At 38.0% G+C, this 19,460-nt stretch overlaps 1 protein-coding gene across 3 annotated transcripts in view; it reads right to left on the bottom strand.

Annotated features, from left to right (window-relative positions):
- The window catches only part of SHISAL1 (shisa like 1), an 82,297-nt gene that overhangs the window by 22,438 nt on the left and 40,399 nt on the right, over positions 1-19,460 (bottom strand). For 2 of the 3 annotated variants that reach the window (XM_061359182.1, XM_061359174.1), the window contains exons 3-5: positions 16,422-16,635; positions 7,017-7,340; positions 3,431-3,724 (exon numbers count right to left, since the gene is read on the bottom strand). In XM_061359182.1, coding sequence (XP_061215166.1) covers positions 3,709-3,724; positions 7,017-7,340; positions 16,422-16,635 — 554 coding nt within the window. In that variant the 3' untranslated portion in view covers positions 3,431-3,708. Of the gene's footprint in view, positions 1-3,430; positions 3,725-7,016; positions 7,341-16,421; positions 16,636-19,460 lie in introns of those variants that run through there. The other variant, XM_061359190.1, reaches the window with a different exon arrangement.

Here is a 19,460-nt window from a genome sequence, read left to right as displayed (position 1 = left end):
CACATGAATTTTATGCTGTGATCCTGATGCAGAGGGTTGACCAATGTACGGGGGGGTTGGGGGGTTGTACAAGGGGGTTGTACAAGGGGGTTAGAGGAATTCACTTGCTTAAACAAAGGTATTGTCTCTACCTATCGTGCCTACTAAGCAGAACAAAGGCACTAACTATTGATAAGGAAAAGCAGACACCTGGTTCTACTGACAAGGAAAAGTAGAGATCTGATTCTACTGATAAGCAGCTATTGATAAGGAAAAGCAGACGCCTGAATCTACTGGTAAGGGAGAGAAGCAGATGGTTTATGGCTGGGACACAGACCAAAACCTAAGGCCACACTTGAGGACTAAAAGGTGAAAAGTTCAAGAAGAGGAAGACTCATTTACTTCATCTTGAAGACCCCTACTCACAGGAGGAAGACTCACTTCAACTTGAGACCCCTGCCCATGACCAGAGGGGGCACTGCGCAGGCGCAAAGGATCTTCTAGCTCATTGTAATACGAAGCGGGGATAGGACATAAATATGTATAGGCGTATGGTGTAACCTTATAAATGTAGAGGGAAACACTGAGGTACACATGACTTTGAGGAATTATCCCCGTGTGTCTCAGCGTTGAGTAAAAAGCATACCTACTTTACAATTTTAACAAGTTGTGGAGTCAATCCGCGCATCAATCTGCTACTTCAATAGTGTTATTCTGGGTTTGCTGTAACGTAGATGAGGTAATGATCTCATTATCAAAAAGCCTTACTCAAAATACATGAGAAAATCTAAGAACGGAAGATGTTCAGAACTGGTTTCCAGTACGTCTATCAGCTTTCATTTCTCAGTGTGCAGAGTTCATTTAGCAATAGTCTTCAGATGGCCTTTTAAGTAGTCACTGTTATTCTAAAGCTAAAATAGGGAATAATCAGCTCATATGCAATGAATCTGCAGTTAACAAGAATGTGAATAAGTAAATATTGCAATATGGAGTCTATAATTTACAGAGCAAAAGCAAAAGGAGAATAAAACATGAAATGAAAAATATGTATTATATATGTATATAAAAAAGATGCAGTGTCTATTATTGTATGTGGGGAGTGAAGGTGATAAGATCTGCATGAAAAAGAGTTTGGGAATGAGCTCTGAGGCCTTAGTGTTTGACAAGCCCTGGAGCGATGAGTTGGAAAGTTGAAAGACAGGGAAGGTAAACAAGCAAGCCTTGTGAGGATGGGCCAGGATGTAGTTGTGGCGGGAATCTCAGTTGGAGGCCAGAGGATGTGGGGTGTTGAGAGAGGGTCTGCCAACACTGTGATTGGACTATTGACCTGGAGAGTTTCACAGTGGCCAATGAGACTGAACGTTGTATGTATGTGCAGGTTGGGAAAGTACTGAATAAAGGGATAAAAAAAGCTTGGTGGTAATAAAAGAAGATTTGAGTCTCTGCATCAACTGGAGTCTGTGTTGTGAAATGCCACAGTTGTACACAAAGATTGACTATATTCAGATTGAGGTGGACAGAAACCTTGCATACTGGCTTAATGTCCTATGCTAATAGTGAAATTTTGAAATTTTAAATACAAGGAAGAAAGCAAGCACACAGTAAATGGAGCATCTTAAATTATTTGAATGCAACTGATAAAAATCTAACTGAAATATCTTTAAAAACTAGATTAAAAATAATTTATTTTCATTATTATAGTACTGAGGCAAGTAAAGAAGACTCAGAGCATTGTATATTTTGATGTGTTTGGTTCCAAGCCCACTCTCTATTTATGCTGTTGGTCTCCTGCCCTGACATCAAACAGTAGGCTAAACACAAAGATATACAATACAGAATGAGTTTCAGCATTTGTCTCTTTTAGGAACAGAAAGTGTTTCTTAGCTGTGCTTTTGTTTTTAAGCAATTTCTATTTTTACAATTATGCAGTTCCTAAAAAACAGACAAGAATATTTATGAGAGGATATATACAATTATAGCTGTTATTCTAACTCAATATATTTTGAAGGAAATGGAGGCGTACACATAATGGTAAATGTTTCTTGACACACCTATCATCTGTTACCAGACAGATTCTTCAGATGATGCTAATTACAAAGAGTTCTTGCATAAAAGCACTATAAAAGCATTTAATTTTATTCCTTTCTGTGTTTTAAAAAACATTATTAGTGCTCTAGTTTGCTGTATTTAGTCTGAGCATAATATAAAAATCTACAGAAGGGCTGTAAATAAAAAATATTCTTTGCCTTATGTTGAAAAAAAAATCTCATCTTTGAAACAGTATTTCTGCTTAATGTAGAGATTTGCAGGTGTAAATTTAAGACCTTTCTTATTTTCAAAACACTTAAAATGGAAGGAGGCAGATTTTGTTCACTTTGTTACTGTAAATATCTTGTGCAGCCTCCGCACAGAACCCTCCTGCCACCCCGGCATCTAATGTTTTCGGTGGACTATGGCCATGTTCGCACTGCACAGCTGACCCACTTCAGCACCAATATTGCAAGCTGAATGACACAGAAAAAAGACTGCATGCACAGCTCTTGAAAACTATTGCAGCAGAGGATCTACTGAGTGCAGATATTTACTCCAGTGACAGTTTGTATCCTGTTTAAAAATTTGGTATCAAAGGGAATACTTTCATGTAGCCTTTTTAGCCATCAGGAAAGTATTTATTCCTTTGGGATTTTATTCACAGTTACTGTGGACATGCTCAGTTACCTGCTGGCTTCTAAACTGCCATTTTTATATTTTGTATAGGCTTTTCTCTCTCTTTGTTTTTGAATGCTTTGGTAGTCATTTGAAGAGGTGTCAAGTAGCAGGTGAATAGCAGCATGCTAAAAATTAAACTATCCTATTTGTTGTCTGAAAGGCAACGTGACTCAGAGGAATTCACAGCAGAAGCAGATTGCAACATCTAATCAGAGGAAGTAAAATAGACTTGCCTTTGTCTAACCCATTTCAACTGCATAAAGGAAATAAGCATTGCCTTACCCTGCTGGGCTGATACTTTTCCTGATTCTGGACAACCAGCAGGTTTCCAAAACTTAAGTCATGTAGCATAACATGTGTGATTACATACAGAGCGGACATTGCCTCTGCATGCCGTTGTGCAGAAGCATGGAACAGCAAGGCGAAAGTTAGAATTCCAAGAAAGTATTCTGCGTGATTTGCATCCTTGATGGGGCGGGGAGGAGCTTACCCTCACCAGAGCAAGGCAGAGAGATCTGTTCCTCTCTTACATGTTACACAGCACAGTCACTAAGTATATGGAGAGACTCTGCCTGACTGCCTGGCACACTTCCTCTTTTGTGCTCTTCCTTGCTAGTCTGACCTTTTTTAGTCATTATTAATTAACAATATTTTCACGAGGGTGAGAACAAGTGTTTTCAGTAGTCAGAATACTGATTCCCCAACGTAACAATGTTTCATGGTATCGCCTCCCTGGCTTGTATTTTGTTGAGCAAGCAGCAGTAATAATTTGCCTGCTACTTGTTGCTCTCTGATCTCCAGCTGTTAAAAGCCTGCTCAAGCTAACCAGACTGCAGATTCTTACATGCACCACTTAACGTGGAAGGGCCCAGCTGATGCACCTCAGCCATGACCTGGAGGAACCACCATGAGGCAAGCCACAATCATTTAAGCTCATTCACTTGCAGACTGTGATGGAGTTTGGGTTGCAGAAGGGACATCCATCAGGACCTTCAGACCACACAGGCCTTTGGACAGACCTCAGATGGTTTCCATACTAAAGAAGAAATCAATATTAGTTGGGCTGCAAAATGCATACACTGCATAATGAAGAAACATTATTCTAAATCGGGCTCTCAGATTAATGGTTTTCTTTCCTGTCCTTGCACAACACTGCAAGCTCTCTGCAGAGCAGCCAGCAGCATGTATAATGGATTCCAGATTATTTTAGTTATAATAATATTATGGCTATACATGGTCCTCTTTGTCTCAAGTAAACAAGAAAGTTATCTGCCACAACAAAATGTTTCAACATCTTGGGGATGGTTCTACCCACTGCATAGTATGACTTGCTTGATATTTCTCTCTGACATACCTGTTTTAAACATCGATTTCATTGCCAATTCATAGCATTTAAACTAGAACACAGAAAGAAACAACAAAATAAAAATCACACAGTATTTTTTTTTTACATCCAGGAAGATCCCAAACTGCTTTACAAACTACAGGTTAATCCTGCCATCTTTCTGTGCATAGTTTTTTAAACTGTCAGTTCTCTACAATAAGGATACATAAAGTCTTTGGCATTGCTGAGATTCTTGATGTGCAAGAATCACTTCCCTATTATGATCGTGTATTGTCTTCTAGAACAGGCATGGTTTTTTAACTGTTCTAGAATAGATGTAGTACAGGAAGCTAACAACTTCAACAACATCTGTCATCATGAATACTTGCAGACTGTTTTGGGAAATGTTTTTAGCAGTATTTTTTTATGCCCTGGGATATAGGCATATCTCACAGGATTAAAGAATCTATTTTGTATTTTCAAAACACTCATCAGTAAACAGGAAATGTTTTTATGGTATGATGCCACATATATATAACCATGCTTCTGAGGTACTAAAGAAAAATGCTTATTTTCTTTACAGAGGAAAAAGCTGAGACAAGTTTAGGACACATTAACAATGCCAATGCAAACTGAAAGCTTCATTTTATAGGTTGAAAACCTGCTGTTGTGAGAACATCTAAGAGGTTGGTGTCATCACCTACAATAATGGAAATTGAGGTATAAAATACAAAAAAGATATTAATAGATTAGGTAATTAAAAAATCAGTGATGGAAATTATAAATCCAGTAGCTCCACTGCATTTCTTCACTGATAACATGATTGCATATTTAGAAGTACTGACATCACCCATCCAATATAGACTGCAGCAGAACCAGACTCTGAGACTTTCTATATAGCAAAATTACTATATTTTCATGTATATAATCTGCAGATTATCTAATGGAGTAATAAACAGCCAAGCAACCTCCTTTTAATCAGCACTGTTTTAGCCATTGTTATAATACCCAAGTCTGTAATTTTCTGAGGGAACTGTTTACTCAAAAAAACTCTTTCACATGCTGAACACCTTGCATGAGATCACCAGTGCCAACTACCTTTTTCTTGATACTTTTTATCTATTCAACTCAGATCAAGTTGTCAGTCGGCGATTGTGAGTTTCAAAAATTGCAGGTTATAAGTTTGAAAATATGGCATCTGTTGTAGTGTTTTACATACTGAAATACAAGGAAAAATTATAGTTTTGCTAAGGAAACATCTAGTTATTTCTTCCATTGAGCAATGAAAGGATTAGAAAGAGAAAACAAAACAATTTTATGGGAACTGAGGGGAGCACAGACAGTTCACTGCAAAAGGGATGAGGGTTACTGGGGTGACTTATCAATGCTCATCTCCTGCAAACACAGGAAAAGGAGCATATGGTATATGCTCACCTGATCCTAACATACATTCCCCGCTTAATGCTTCAAAAAAGAAAAAGCAAAGAGACAGAACACCAAAAGTCAGTACGGGAAAGTGACCAAGAATCCTTCCAGAATTATCTAATAATTTCCTTTAATTTGCAATGGTTTGGAGGAATTGGTATGAGGCTAATATTTTTATATGTGTGTATACATTCACTCAATCACTGGATTTTTATATACACATATGGACACACACACATGTATTGAGCTAGAATAGAATTATTGTACTACTGCATGTGCTGGTCTTAACCGGTATGGCAATTCTGACTGAAGACTGGGAAATCAATGTACAAAAAAGCTGAAGGAATTAGAAGAAATAAAGAGAGAAGAGGAAGAAGTAAAAAGAAGAGTGCTTACAACTAAGCACAAGCAAGCCTCTATCTTAAGTAGCACTGTCAGACTCTCCTACTGGGCAAGGCCTGCTAGAATAATCCTTCAATCTGTACTGGATGCATCCAGTACTGACGACCACGCCAAAAAAACTCCTCTTCCACTGATCCTTGTCCTTGTGTCAAACTATCACTACCTTTTCTATTACAAAAAATATTCAACCCTGTTTGCTCTAGATTTACATTTAAAATTAAAAGGCAAGTTATGAAATAAAAGAATTACTGCTGTCACAACCCCATCTGCAACACAGTGCTATGCAAGGGTTCAGGACTTAGCCTTCTAAAATACACACCTAAGTGTCCTGTCTCTGCCCCCTTCCAAATCTTTATGGTCTCTTGCAAAGAAAAAAACTTGATGCCTTTCTTGACAGCTTATTTAGAGCATTATTATATCAGTCTCTGTTCTTTTGCTTCTGTTTTCTTTGGTAACAACAGTCCAAAATCATTCAATGTCATTTTGTCCTACAGCTATCAGTATTTAGCTTCTTATATTGCATGTTCTGCCTGCTCCTACATTATGTCTCCTCAATTTGGTCTGCTTTTTGGGGGGCTTTATTTTGTTTTTACTTAAGGATTTAACTTTGCAGTAGCCTACTTGTTTCACTCTGTCAAATGAGATCAAGCTACACTTTTTTTTTGGCTATGCATATAAAAAAAGCTAACCTGGTTTTTGTATTTTTTCTGTGCCTCATACCACAAATAGTGTGGATTTGTGATATCTCCACTGAAGCTATTTCAGTGTTGCAATATATGCAACTCCTAAAACAAGACCAATAGACACATAGATACACACAGCAGTTACTCTCTGACACAAGATTAAAACTAATTTTATAATGGTTGATGCAGAACAAAGATTTTTAGTTTATTTGTATCATACAGTAGTAAAACTATTTAGCACAAAAAAAAAAAAAAAATAAAAAAATGCCAGAACCTGTTTCTCTGAGAACAATATTAAAAGATGATTTTTATTCCAGATTAAGAAATCACTCCTAAGCAGTAACTCTGTAAGGTAATTCATGATATAAAGAATTATGTGCTAGAAATAGTGTCATTCAGCCTGAATTTGCAGACACTTCTAAACACAGGTGACTGTTCACACTATAAAACTACAGAGGCAAAAACTGTATCATAATATGGATTGACTTACTTACCAGGCAGATGTACTCTGAAAAGTCATCAGGGGTGGGCTTAAAGCATCTCCTTTTAAAGTATGCACTGTCTGTGATGTTTGAGGCTGTGTCTGAGTTTGAGGCTGTGTCTCTGGCTGAGGCTGTGTCTGTACTTGGCTTGGATCCTGAGCAGGGTTAATCCATCGGCTCTGTCCCTGTGTCATCCACTTTCCCTGGATGCCCCACCGTGCCAGGTAAAATTTGCAAATGTCATAGTTCATTGAAGAGTAATATAAAAGGTCCAATATCAGCAAGATCACAACAAAAAAGCCATAGATCCACACTCCTAACAGTGCACTGTAGTTGCTGTGAAAGAAAAAATAACATAAAAGTTATCTATATATCAGTAATGGTTGTAGTGTTAGTTTATCAAGGATAACATATAACATAACATATTATAATACTAAAATAATATAATAGGCTGAAACAAAAATTCTGTTCTAAAGCATGTGTCTTTAAAAATTATTCATTATTTCAATCTAAATACTGCTATATGCATGAAATAAGAGGTTTTTAGAAACTAAGTCACCCTGTCTTACAAACATCTTTATTTCTCCCTCTCATCTGAGTATTTGTATCAGCACATAAGTGTGACGTGCAATTAGCTTCAATGCTTATGTACATGGTTGATGGATCATATGTCTTACTCTGCAAATTCTCTCTCCCAGAGAGTCACCCTACTAAATGTGACAGGGCATTTATGAAAGTGATGGTATTAAACATATAAAATATGTTTAAAAACTGAGACTGAAGAGTGTCTACACTATTGAAAACATTCACTACTGACATATATTATAAACCACTTGTCTCAAAAGATGTTTAATGTGGTTGGATTTGCTCTGAATGTAATAATTAATTATTGCTGGATACAGTAGGTACTAATAGAAGTATAGGCTTCCAAGAGCAACTGTTAAATATCCCTTAGTTTACTGGTAATAAATTAAAGAGTAATATAAAAGGAAGGAATAACATAGACAAGATCATATAAAATGCATTCCACAGGAAGGAAAATATGTACTACATTTATAAGTATACATTTGTATACTTATAATGTGTATATATAAGTAAAAGCCATGAAAATTATCAGATGATGACATGGTGTACAGAGCTGTAAAGCTGTGACAGGTGACTAAAGATATTAAAAGAAACTGGGGGCGAGGGAGGAATAGGTATAAGGGATCAAGAATTTAGAGATCAAAAGGGCAAGTAATGCTAAAGCTCTGCTGGAGATGCAATATTATTAAAAGAAAAATGACTGTCAGGTGTAAATGCAGTTTGGACTGGAAACTGTGAGTGAGGAGAATGAGGTCAAAACAAAGAAGGAAAGAAATGGTTAAAAATGGGACTGTCAGGTATACAGCAAAAAAGGCTAATGAAGACCTAGGAATTAATATGGAAGTATGTGTACCAGACTGTGAAATAAACAGCAAGCAAAGGGATACTACCAAAAAAATGTCATTAGGAAGACAGTCTTGGAGGAAAATTGCACTGAATTAAAAAGTGGGCAACTCACATCTACGTGATCCTAAACTTACATAAATTAAATTTGAGCACACACTCAACCATGATTTCTTTCACATTAAGAAATACTTTGAGAGAACTGGATTTTATCAGAACATTGATCAAAACAGAAGTGCATTGAGAATGAAAATGCTGAGAAGACACAGAGATGCAAGCCAAGAAGATATTTTTACTTTTTAAAAACATGTCCCAAGCCTTTTCAGATCTAAAACATGTCAAGTCTCTGCTTTGAACTTTCATTTCCATTTAAAGTTCTGTGTGACTCTTTCATTTTATACTTTAAAAATAAAAACCCAAGCCAAAACCAAAAGAGGATTTGAAACAAGAAATCAGATAGAAAGAATTTTCCATAGCAAAAAAACTGTGAGGAACAAGAGGAAGGTCAGAACTGCTAATGGGTCCATCCCTGTGTAATGTTAGGATTATGCACACGTAGGATTTAAAAGCAAATTCATTAAATTTCCAGGAGGATTAGAAGTAGAAAAAATACAGTGCTTCTGAAAACCTTTAACTCAAGAGTCTTTGCCTCTACTAAAGACTTACACATGCATGCTTAAATTCACACAACAGTGGTTAGATATTTGTAATGCATTAAAATGTTTGCAGTCCAGACACTTCAAAGTACAATAGGATCTGATTAATCCAGGCTTCTCAGCAGTGTCACTCTTGACTTTCAGTGGATTTATTCCTGTTGGGGTAAAACTTCTGTTTTCACTGAATCACTGAATGGTTTGGGTTGGAAGGGACCTTAAAGATTGTCTAATTCTAGCCCTAACCCCCTGCCACAGGCAGTGACACCTTCCAATAGACCAGGTTGCTCAAAGCCCCATCTAACCTGGCCTTGAACACTGCCAGGGATGGGGCAGCCACAGCTTCTCTGGGCAACCTGTGCCAGTGCCTCTCCACCCCCACAGCAAAGAATTTCCTCCTAATATCTTATCAAAATCCTCCTCTTCTAGTTTAAAGCCATTGCCCCCTGTCCTATCCCTACATGCCCTTGTAAAATTTCCCTCTCCAGATTCCTTTTAGGCACTCTTTAGGTACTTAAAGGCTGCTCCAAGGTCTTAACAGAATCTTCTCTATGCTGAACAAGCCCAACTCTCTCTGCCTTCATAGAAGAGGTGGTCCATCCCTCTGATCATCTTCATGGCCTCCTCTGGACTCACTCCAGCAGGTCCATGTCCCTCTTGTGTTGGGGGCCCCAGAGCGGGATGCAATACTGCAGGTGGAGTCTCATGAGAGCAGAGGGGCAGGATCACCTCCTTTGACCTGCTGGCCATGGTCCTTTTGGTGCCACTCAGCATACGGCTGGCTTTCTGGGCTGTGATCACACACTGCTGGGTCATCAACCAACACCCCCCAAGTCTTTTTCCTCTAGGCTGCTCTCAATCCATTCTCCATCCAGCCTGTATTTGTGCTTGGGATTACTCCAATCGATGATTCTGCAGTAATTAAAAATCAAGCAGGTTGTACACAAAATAGCTGCAATTTCTCCTGTCAAAGAAATAGTGATTGAGGAAAGGAGTGATAGAGGTTTGTTTCTGCAGTAACTGAAAAGGTGCTTCCAAAACTAAGTGTAATATACAATGTAATAAAGTAAATAAAGTGCTTTGAATGGAAAAAAAAAATCAGTTTCAGAAACTGTTACAAATTTTCTGCTACTATAAAGAAAATGGAAGCAAAGCCTGGAGAAATCAGGAAGAAATACCCTGTAATAAATCCTATTCATCGCTAATACCAATAGGATCCAGTTTACTAATAGGTGAGCTGTAATTGATCTATAACAAGAATGGAAATTGTTTTGACAACAATAGGAGAGCAAGGAACTCTTCTTACAGTTAACTGAAAAGAATTTTTTTGTATTTTAGGTATTTAGTTTCACCCATCAAAATTTTGGTTAGCAAAATTAGACCTATTTTGAATGTTCCAATTTAAAGCAACAATTTATAAATCATGCCATATGTGAGTTATCCATCTGCTCCTTCTAAATAACATCTGTTTCTCACAAGGACAAATTGAAGGATTTCTTTAATTAACAAACAATGGGACAACAGGACTATCAAGAGGGCCCTGTGAAAAATCACAAGCAAAATTAATAAGTAGTATGTTTTGTACACAGAGGGTAATTCCATACTTTGATATTTTCCTTTTCTCAGACTATTAAGATGTAATGGCTACTAATTATAGAAAAAAAATAAAATTCCCCTACAAATTAAGATAATGTCTTAATTAGAAAGCAGACCAGACTTCTAATTCTGTAAGACCAGAGACAGACTGGGAATCAAAAATCAACTAAGACTTGCTCTCATTTCACTGAACTAAATGATTTAATTGTTAAAGTTTCATATTGCAACCTGATTTTCCTGTTTGTTTTTTTTTTGTTTGTTTGTTTTTGTGTAGAAGTTTCATTTAAACTAAAAATAAAGTGTGAAAAGATTCCAAGTTTACCAAGATTCAAATTGCAGGGGTTTGCTCCTTCACAGGGACAATCAAGTATAATTAGTTTTTTTGGTAAGGTTGTCTCTCCTCTCCCCTTCCCCACCTGGGTAGCTTGCCCTGCCCTGCTAGTTCTCTTGCCCATCCCAGTCAATTATTTTGGAGGATTCTGTTTAGGCTTAACAAAAGGTTTAGCAGTACAACAGTAAAAGTTCATTCTAAAGCTATGTTTCCCCGTCTTCTACTGCTGCTGGCACACAAATACAAAAGCTAAATCTGGAGGATAAGTTACAAGACAATTTCCTTTCAGCTTCCCTGTGAAAAAGGATAATTCACGGACCACCAGAAAAGCTTAGTAGGTCATTATTTTAAGACACTTCATCTTTTAAGGAAATATGGTGTGTATTTGATTAGCCTTGATACAGAGCCCACTTGCATAAGTGGAAAGGTTTGTTCAGACTTCAGGGAGCCTTGAACTGGGCTCTTTGAGAACAGTAAATTCTTTTACCATCCATCTCCTCCTTTTTCATCTACAGAGCCTTGCTTAGATTTCTCTAACACACTTACATGCAAATAAAAAGTCAGGTACTTCTATTACTGTTATTACCCACATGACTTCTTCCATCTTATCCACTAACTTTTTGAGACAGACGACAAGCAGGTTAGGACCAGGATATATTTTTCTTTTACAAGAGTTTGTTGTATTTTTTTTTTTTTTAATGTGCAGGACATGAACAGAAAATAGTTAATTTGGGAATTCTGGCTTAAAAAAACCAACAAATCAGAACAACTGTGAGCAGAATTCTACAGCTGCAGAGTTTAAATATGGGCAGATGGCCATGGAAACTAATTCTTTCCCTATTTTTCTTAAACAGGGCTGCTACTCAGAGTAGTAACACCTTCTCAATGTTGCCTTAAGGAAATGCAAGCTTACATCCCAGGGAATGCTTCATGCTCCCAACACTGTGGAAATCTGTGCAGTTTTTATGTATATACTTTAAATGTGATATTTTTTTCTATTTTATTATTATATTATATTAAGGCATTTTCCCAACCCAGCGTTCTCATGCAGAATCTATTACTGTAGTACCTAAAAGGTCTTCCCAGCTAAACAACATATTTTTGCAGCAGTTGGTAGTGGAATTGACAATCTTATTTATTTATTTATTTGCTTTCTTGCAAACATGATTTTCTGGGAGATATTTAAGCAAATGACAGCTCTGCAGGGGATGTGCTGTACATGTGCTATTTTATCCTCGGATTGCTTTTGGTGCAATGTTGTAGTGTGGTGTGCAAAAGCCATTCAATCCTGAAAAACTAGAATAAGAGATAAGGAAAAACATGGACGCATTACAGACTGCCATAACACTGTTCCAGTATCAGATTAAGCACCCCATGGATAGCAATATTGCTGATAACCCACCAAAACATGCATAATAGGAAATCTGAAAGGGTATGAATGTTAGATTGAAGTGAATGTCTTCACTTATTAGACAAAGTTTTATGGAAAAATACTTTGGATGGCAGAACTTTTCTCATCTGTTAGACACCATTGGTATTTCTATATTTAATACTAAATGGATTTTTCACATTCAAAAATATTAGACTGATTAATCTGCACAATCACAAAGATATAAGAGCCCAGTACTATGCACTTTTAAAAACATAGGATTTTTTTGTTATAGTAATGGAAAAAATGTAAATAAACCTGGCTATATTATACCATGTGAGTGTAGAAGATAAATGTGCTTTTTCAGCTGTGCAACAACAAAGAAGTTACAAGTCACTTCATTAATTTTTCCCTCAACTGTATTATAAAACATGAAACTTGTTTTCATGATCGCAAGAATGGCCAAGGGGAAAAATAAACCAAATAATAATATTGAAATAAACCAAGTAATAATATTGAATCACTCTTCCCTGAAAACTATAATCCTTTCTTTCAGTTCATAGCTACTCACCTACCCTAAATCATTCTCCCCAGCCACAGTAAAATAGGTTTCATTAGAATTTTTTTTTCAGTGGTGTGTGAAATTAGATCCAAACAAAGAGTTACTGTAAAGTGAATCCTGGATGTATTGGAATCCAAATAAAGTTAAATTACCATATATGTTAAATAAAGTCAGAGTGTACTAAAACGCTTTTTACAACATTTTTAATGTAGGTATCTAAGCTTCACTTATTTCTGCCCTTCTACGGCATACTAAAATTACTGGGCAGTTTTCTACTAATCTCAGTGAGTTCAGGGTGCAGAGATCTCCCTCCCTCTATCTCACTACAATGGTAGATTTTTATGTAGAAAGCTAGCATCTACATTTTCCCAGCCCTGACTGATACCAGAAGTGGTGTTTCAGGAAGTAACAAAAAGGCAATATTGGTTCCACTCTTTCACTTCTCTAAGCTACATCTCCAGAAGCATTTTATTGTATTTAGCATGATTTCACACACCTTGGCAAAAGATCAGCGGACAGCTAAATGTCCACAGGAAATTCTGGATGGCAACATACATGGTAAATAGTGTGTGGGTAGGGCTCAACCATTAATCTTACCAACAAAGACTACAGACGTAGCTCCTTCTCCATCACAACTGAGTGAGCTGATTTTTTAAAGAAAAAAAACCCCAAACAAACAAACAAACAAACAAAAAAAAACAACAAATCCAAACCCCCAAATCAAACAGATAGCTAAATGGAAATAGTGTAATACTGACACTGCTCCCTGAATATTTTCATTAAAATCAATATAATAGTTCGTAGAATACCAAATTATATTTTCCTCATTGAGGAACTGCTCACACAATGGCCCTATAATAGGAACAACCCTATATTTATTTCGGGGGGGGGGGAGGGGGGAGTCATGAGGGGTGCATGTGTGTGTACACGTACATATGTGAGCAGACATGTAAGCAGAGAATGGAGGAGGAAGAGAAATGTTCTATGTCCCAGTGTATATTTTGCAATCAGACTGTACCTGCTCCTCTGCATGTTTGCTTTGGAAAGTGGATGATTACTCTGTCCATTTCATAGAATCATAGAATGGTTAAGGTTGGAAGTTAGGGTTGGAAAGGACCTTAAGATCACGTAGTTCCAACCCTCCTGCTATGAGGAGGAATGCCTTACACTAGATCATGTTGTCCAGGGCTCTGTCCATCCTGGCCTTGAGCACTACCGGGAATGGAGCATCCACAACTTCTCTGGGCAAGTGCTTCTTCTTCCAGTGCCTCACCACTCTCACAGTAATGAACTTCTTCCTTTTATCTAACCTGAACTTCCCCTGTTGAAGTTTAAACCAATTCCCCACTGTCCTACTGCTACAGTCCCTGATGAAGAGTCCCTCCCCAGCATCCCTATAGCCCCCCTTCAGATACTGGAAGGCTGCTACGAGGTCTCCACGCAGCCTTCTCTTGTCCAGGCTGAATAGTCCCAGCTTTCTTAGTCTGTCATCATACAGGAGGTGCTCCAGCGCCCTGATCGTCCTCATAACCCTTCTCTGGACTTCCTTGAACAGTTCCATGTCCTTCTTATGTTGGGGACACCAGAATTGTACACACTACTCCAAGTGAGGTTCCACAGGAGTGAAGTATAGGGGCAGGATCACCTCCTTTGACCTGCTGGTCACATTCCTTTTGATGCAGGCCAGGTTATGGTTGGCTTTCTGGGCTGGGAGTGCACACTGAAGTTGGCTCATGCTCAGTTTCTCATCAGCCAACACCTCATGTCCCTCTTTGCTGGGCTGCTCTACTCAGGTTGTTAGTGAGAAGAACAGCCAGACCTTAGCACAGTAATATCTGGCCACATCCCAAACTCTGTGATGAAGTTGCCTGTTAGGCAGACTTGGTTGCTTAACAGGGTTGGTGCAGGGTTTACAGAATATTAAGGGAAGAAATTAATTTGCTGTGTGCGAGACAAAGAGCTGAGTGCAGGGGCAAAAGCCATGCTACTCCATTCTTGAGACTTTCTTTTTACTGCTCCGAGTGTGAAGCAGTTTCTGGCTCTGTCTGTGAATGTATGCACAACCCTTCTGTACTAAGAGTCCTGCTAGGACTTCTTTTCAGCCAGTCATCCAGCTGCTGCCATGGTAGCATAGTCATCCCAGTAAACAAAGGGGAAGCACATCCGACTTTTACCGTCGAGCAAGAGTAGAGTATGCATTGCATTTGGGCACTGGGGCATCTGTGGTATAAACTCTAGAAGGCTGCCCAGAGACATATTAACAGAGTTGAATAGCCCCAGATGAGGGTGCTACCGGTTTCTAGGTTGTCTGGACTGCACGAGTGGAGAAAATGTGTAGCCTTTAATCGGCATGTTAGACTTGAAATGTCTCCCCAGTGTTCTGTGTGATATGTTCTCATGATGTTCTCAGATGCATTATGAAGCCAAGGCAAGGAAATTTCACCTCAAGGACATAGCTGCACATGCAATAACAAGACAGTATAAATCCACATTAATATAAGGCATCTTATAAGGGCAGAGTCTATTTTTGTCTTTCTTTTACACCACACAGTACGCAGACTTCTTTATAGTAGGTGATTGTCATGTAACAACTGTCAAATTAAGAGCATGCAACTTCTACATGTATGCAAGATTCAGACTTCTCTAGGTAGAGCTGTATAAGGAGGGGCTGTTCAGGAAAACGACGGTTTGCTGGCACAGCTGCAGGCAGTGAGTTAAAAGAGCAGACATCAGTATTCCAACACCATAGCCTCCTAACAGCCCTGCACCTGCTTCCGTGGGAATGAATGGCAACACACTGACTGACTTTTGCACTGCAGAAAACAACACTAAAATCCCTGTAGTAAACAAAAATCAATAGACTGGAATTCCAGTTGTCTTTAATCTTCTCCTTCCTTGCCTTGAAGGGGCTGCATTCAAGAAAAAGTAGGCAGGGGGAAGCAGAATGATCAGAATTCAGCCTGGGGGGTTTACATCAGCTGAAAGTTGCCTTCTGCACCAAGAGAAATCGTAGCAGATTTGTATGGCTAGAGAAGAAAATACTAAGAGACAAACCACAAGTGAAGATTTTGACATCGTAAATAGGTAATCAGTAACAAAGATCTACTTGGTACTTTGGTTCTTTATGAACAAAGTTGTTGACATTCATCATAAGAGGACAGTCGCCAGAAGTACATGGATGTATCCCAGGTAACAGGCAAGGAGACCACACAGTGTTGATATATAAGCAAATATGTTCTGTTCCCCAGCACCAGTGATTACTCTCCTAGCAATGTTTATAGCCCATGTCAAAGAAAAAAAAAAAAAAAAAAGCTAAAATATCCTTTCCTTTTGGAGTTCTGTAGCAGCAAAAACCTTTTAGTAATGTTTTTCTGTATGTGCAATTATTCTAATTGCTTTCATCATTAAGCACACCTCAGACTATGTTATTAGACCAGGAACAGTTTGGTAAAGAGTACTTTAAAACTCATTTACTTACTTATGCATATATCCATCTGCGTTCCCTGTTAGGTTCATCTGCATAACAGTCTGAAATTCTGTCTCATTGCAGCAGTATTTAAATACTGTGTTGTTATGGTGACAGCAAAAGATGTAAGATTTATTGTCAGAAAGACGGGGGCAGTGAAAACCAAAGTGGTAGCGACCTTTGTAGTCCGTATACGGCTCACAGACCCGAAAATGTGCAGACAACACTGTAAAACAAAGAACAATATTGGCTTTGTGAGTCACTTGTGCTATCTGTATGATATAAACTGTCATTTTTCGTTGGTTAAGCTTAAACAATTGTTTGATTATTGAAAACCAGGAAAGTTTCAGAACTTTCGACAGTATAATATTTAGTATTAAAAAAGTACAATATTTCACCTCTTGTTTTTAGTTTAATTGTAACTTTTTCTGATTACTATTAGTCCTTGTAAGGGAAGAAATGCCCTCTATGTCAGTAAACACAAAAATATTTAGGGAAACGCTTTGATATTGCTGTTCTAAATATATGGATATCCATAAACACCAACAATGTCCATGTTTAAGTCTCCTGGGATGACTTCATAAAAACAAAAAGTCTGTGCAAAAACTGCAATAAAAGTTTGATGGCACTTGATTTACAGTCACTGTTCTTGACAGAAAATATCTTCTCTAGTGTAAAGGTCATTCTTTGATAAGGATTATTCTGCCAGAAATAGTAGTTACAAAACAGCATAATAGATCTGAGCAACCTTGATTTTTCAAATAGACAGAACTAATAAAATACAGTTCTTCATGGGAGTTCTTACATTTCTCCTTTATTAAATGCTCATATAAAGAGCACATCTTTTACAGGAATATGTCACACTGATTTCACCATAACTTTTCTTGGTGGGGGGAGGGGGTGGAATCCTCTCCATATATATCCTTTGAAAGCAGACTTGAGGCTGATAATTGTGCAGCAACAGGCACACTGCGGTTACACCTACATGGTAAGACTGTGGGCAGATGCAAGCTCTCTGACCATACTTTAAGCCTACTGATTGCAAACAGCTCTGAACTGGAAGCTGTGCAATTGTCTTAGCTTCCAAGAGCTAATGAAGCTTGCAGAGGGGCAGGTTATTGATCCGTTCTAGTACAAGCATAAGCAATCACACATAACTTCCTGGTTGATCAGAAGAGCCTTATAAGATACAACATTTGGTTCCACATTCTGCCAAAATTTTAACTGTTTTATAGTTTATGTTATGTAGGCCTTAAGACATCATTTAAGATTACGTGTACTATACAGATGACCCAGAAACCTTACACTCTACAGAAAGTGAAACATAGAAGTCAATTCTAAATATGCTTGGCAGTGAAATGTTTTTATTCTAATTAGAGAACAGAGACACAGTGATGCTATGGATCACTTCATGAGGTTTCACCAATTAGTAAAGGTTATTCACTTTAAACTGACAGAATTAACCCTTGTAACTTGGTGTATGCTTTTTTGTATCGATTTATCAGTACAAGAGATTACAAATAATGACTTGCACAGATTTAGCTTAAATCTATTGAATCTCTGCACAGCCCCTGTTGATCTGTAAATGCTTCTGTGCACCTTATCTATCTAATCCTTATTTCTTTTTATGTTGCTTGAAAAAGGCTACTCCTAAAAGTTTTGTTTCTCAATTTTATGAAATTTATTAATTTCAAGAATTTCTCACTCTCTTTCTGTAGGTCTAGCAAAATTTTAAAGATTGAGACCGTGGAGACTACTTCTTTATTAGCGTGTATAGAGGTAGCCTACAACACAAAACAAAAAGAAAACAAGGTACCTTGTACTGCCATCTGAGTGAAGGAAAATCATTATAAATGTTTTACGTTGATATATATGTGTATAAACACACACACACATTTGCATGCATACAACACACATCTGTCATCATTACTTTAACAAAAGAGAAAATCCTTTTGTAGATTCATCAGTCAGGAACTGAAAGTACTAGGAGTATGCTGTTTCTAAAGGAACATAGATACTGAGAAAACTAGTTACATATGTGTTTTTGGCCTGCCTGGAAAAAAAATGTGTGTTCCAAATCTGCGAATGCTATAATCAGCAAAGAAATTGTCTTTTAGACTTAGGTTTCCAAAACCCTCTGTAAGTCTTGCAACAGGATCTGCATGTCCCAATTCTATTGAAAAATCCTCAAAACATGTAATCACATGAACATATATTTGTTTGAACGAGTACTCATTTTCCTGCACCCCTCCTTAATTAACATAGCAATAAAGAAAGTGTTCCAGGATTAAGTTTCAAAAAACCTCAGTGGTTGCAGTTAGAAGGGAGGTCATCTGGTGCAACCGCTTTGCTCAAGTAGGGTCCCCTAGAGCCTTTTGCCCAGAAGCTTGTTCAGATGGGTTTTGAATTCTCCCCAAGGGTGGGGACTCTACAACCACCCTGGACAACCTGTGGCAGTGCTCAGTCACCCTCACAATGAAAAAAATTGTTACTTGATGTTCAGAATGAACCTCCTGTGTTTCAGTTTGTGCCTATTACTTCTGGTCCTGTCACTGAGCAATAAACAAAAGAGACTGGGTCCATCTTCTTTACATCTCCCCTTCAGGTCTTTACACACATTGGTATGATTCTTCCTGAGACTGAACAGTCCCAGCCCTTTCAGCCTTTCCTCATATCAGAGATACTCCAGTCACATTCATAATCCAGTACATCTTTACTGAACTCTTTCTAGTAGCTCCATCACCCTCCTTGACCTGCTGGCTGTACTTCTACTAAAGGAGCCACAAAGACAAAGAGATTTCCAGCCAGCTGGCCCCCAGCATATACTGGTGCCTGACATTGTTACTCCACCAGAAAATGCAGGACTTAGCACTTCCCCTTATTAAACTTTATAAGGCTTCTGTCAGCCCATTTCTCCAGCTTGTCCAGGTCCCTCTGGATAGCAGCACAACCATATGGCATATCAACCACTCTTCTCACTTCTTTATCAACAGGAACCATTTGTGTTTGGTTTTTTTTTTTCTCTCCCCACTTTGTCTGGTGTTCTCCATA

The sequence above is a fragment of the Neopsephotus bourkii genome, unplaced genomic scaffold (genome assembly GCF_033783945.1).
Source record: "Neopsephotus bourkii isolate Nb327-2 ecotype Australia unplaced genomic scaffold, CSIRO-AGI_Nbou_v1 NB_107, whole genome shotgun sequence".
NCBI classification, from domain to species: domain Eukaryota; kingdom Metazoa; phylum Chordata; class Aves; order Psittaciformes; family Psittacidae; genus Neopsephotus; species Neopsephotus bourkii.
The sequence above is the reverse complement of the archived record's forward strand: the minus strand, read 5'-3'. Positions and strand labels throughout refer to the sequence as shown.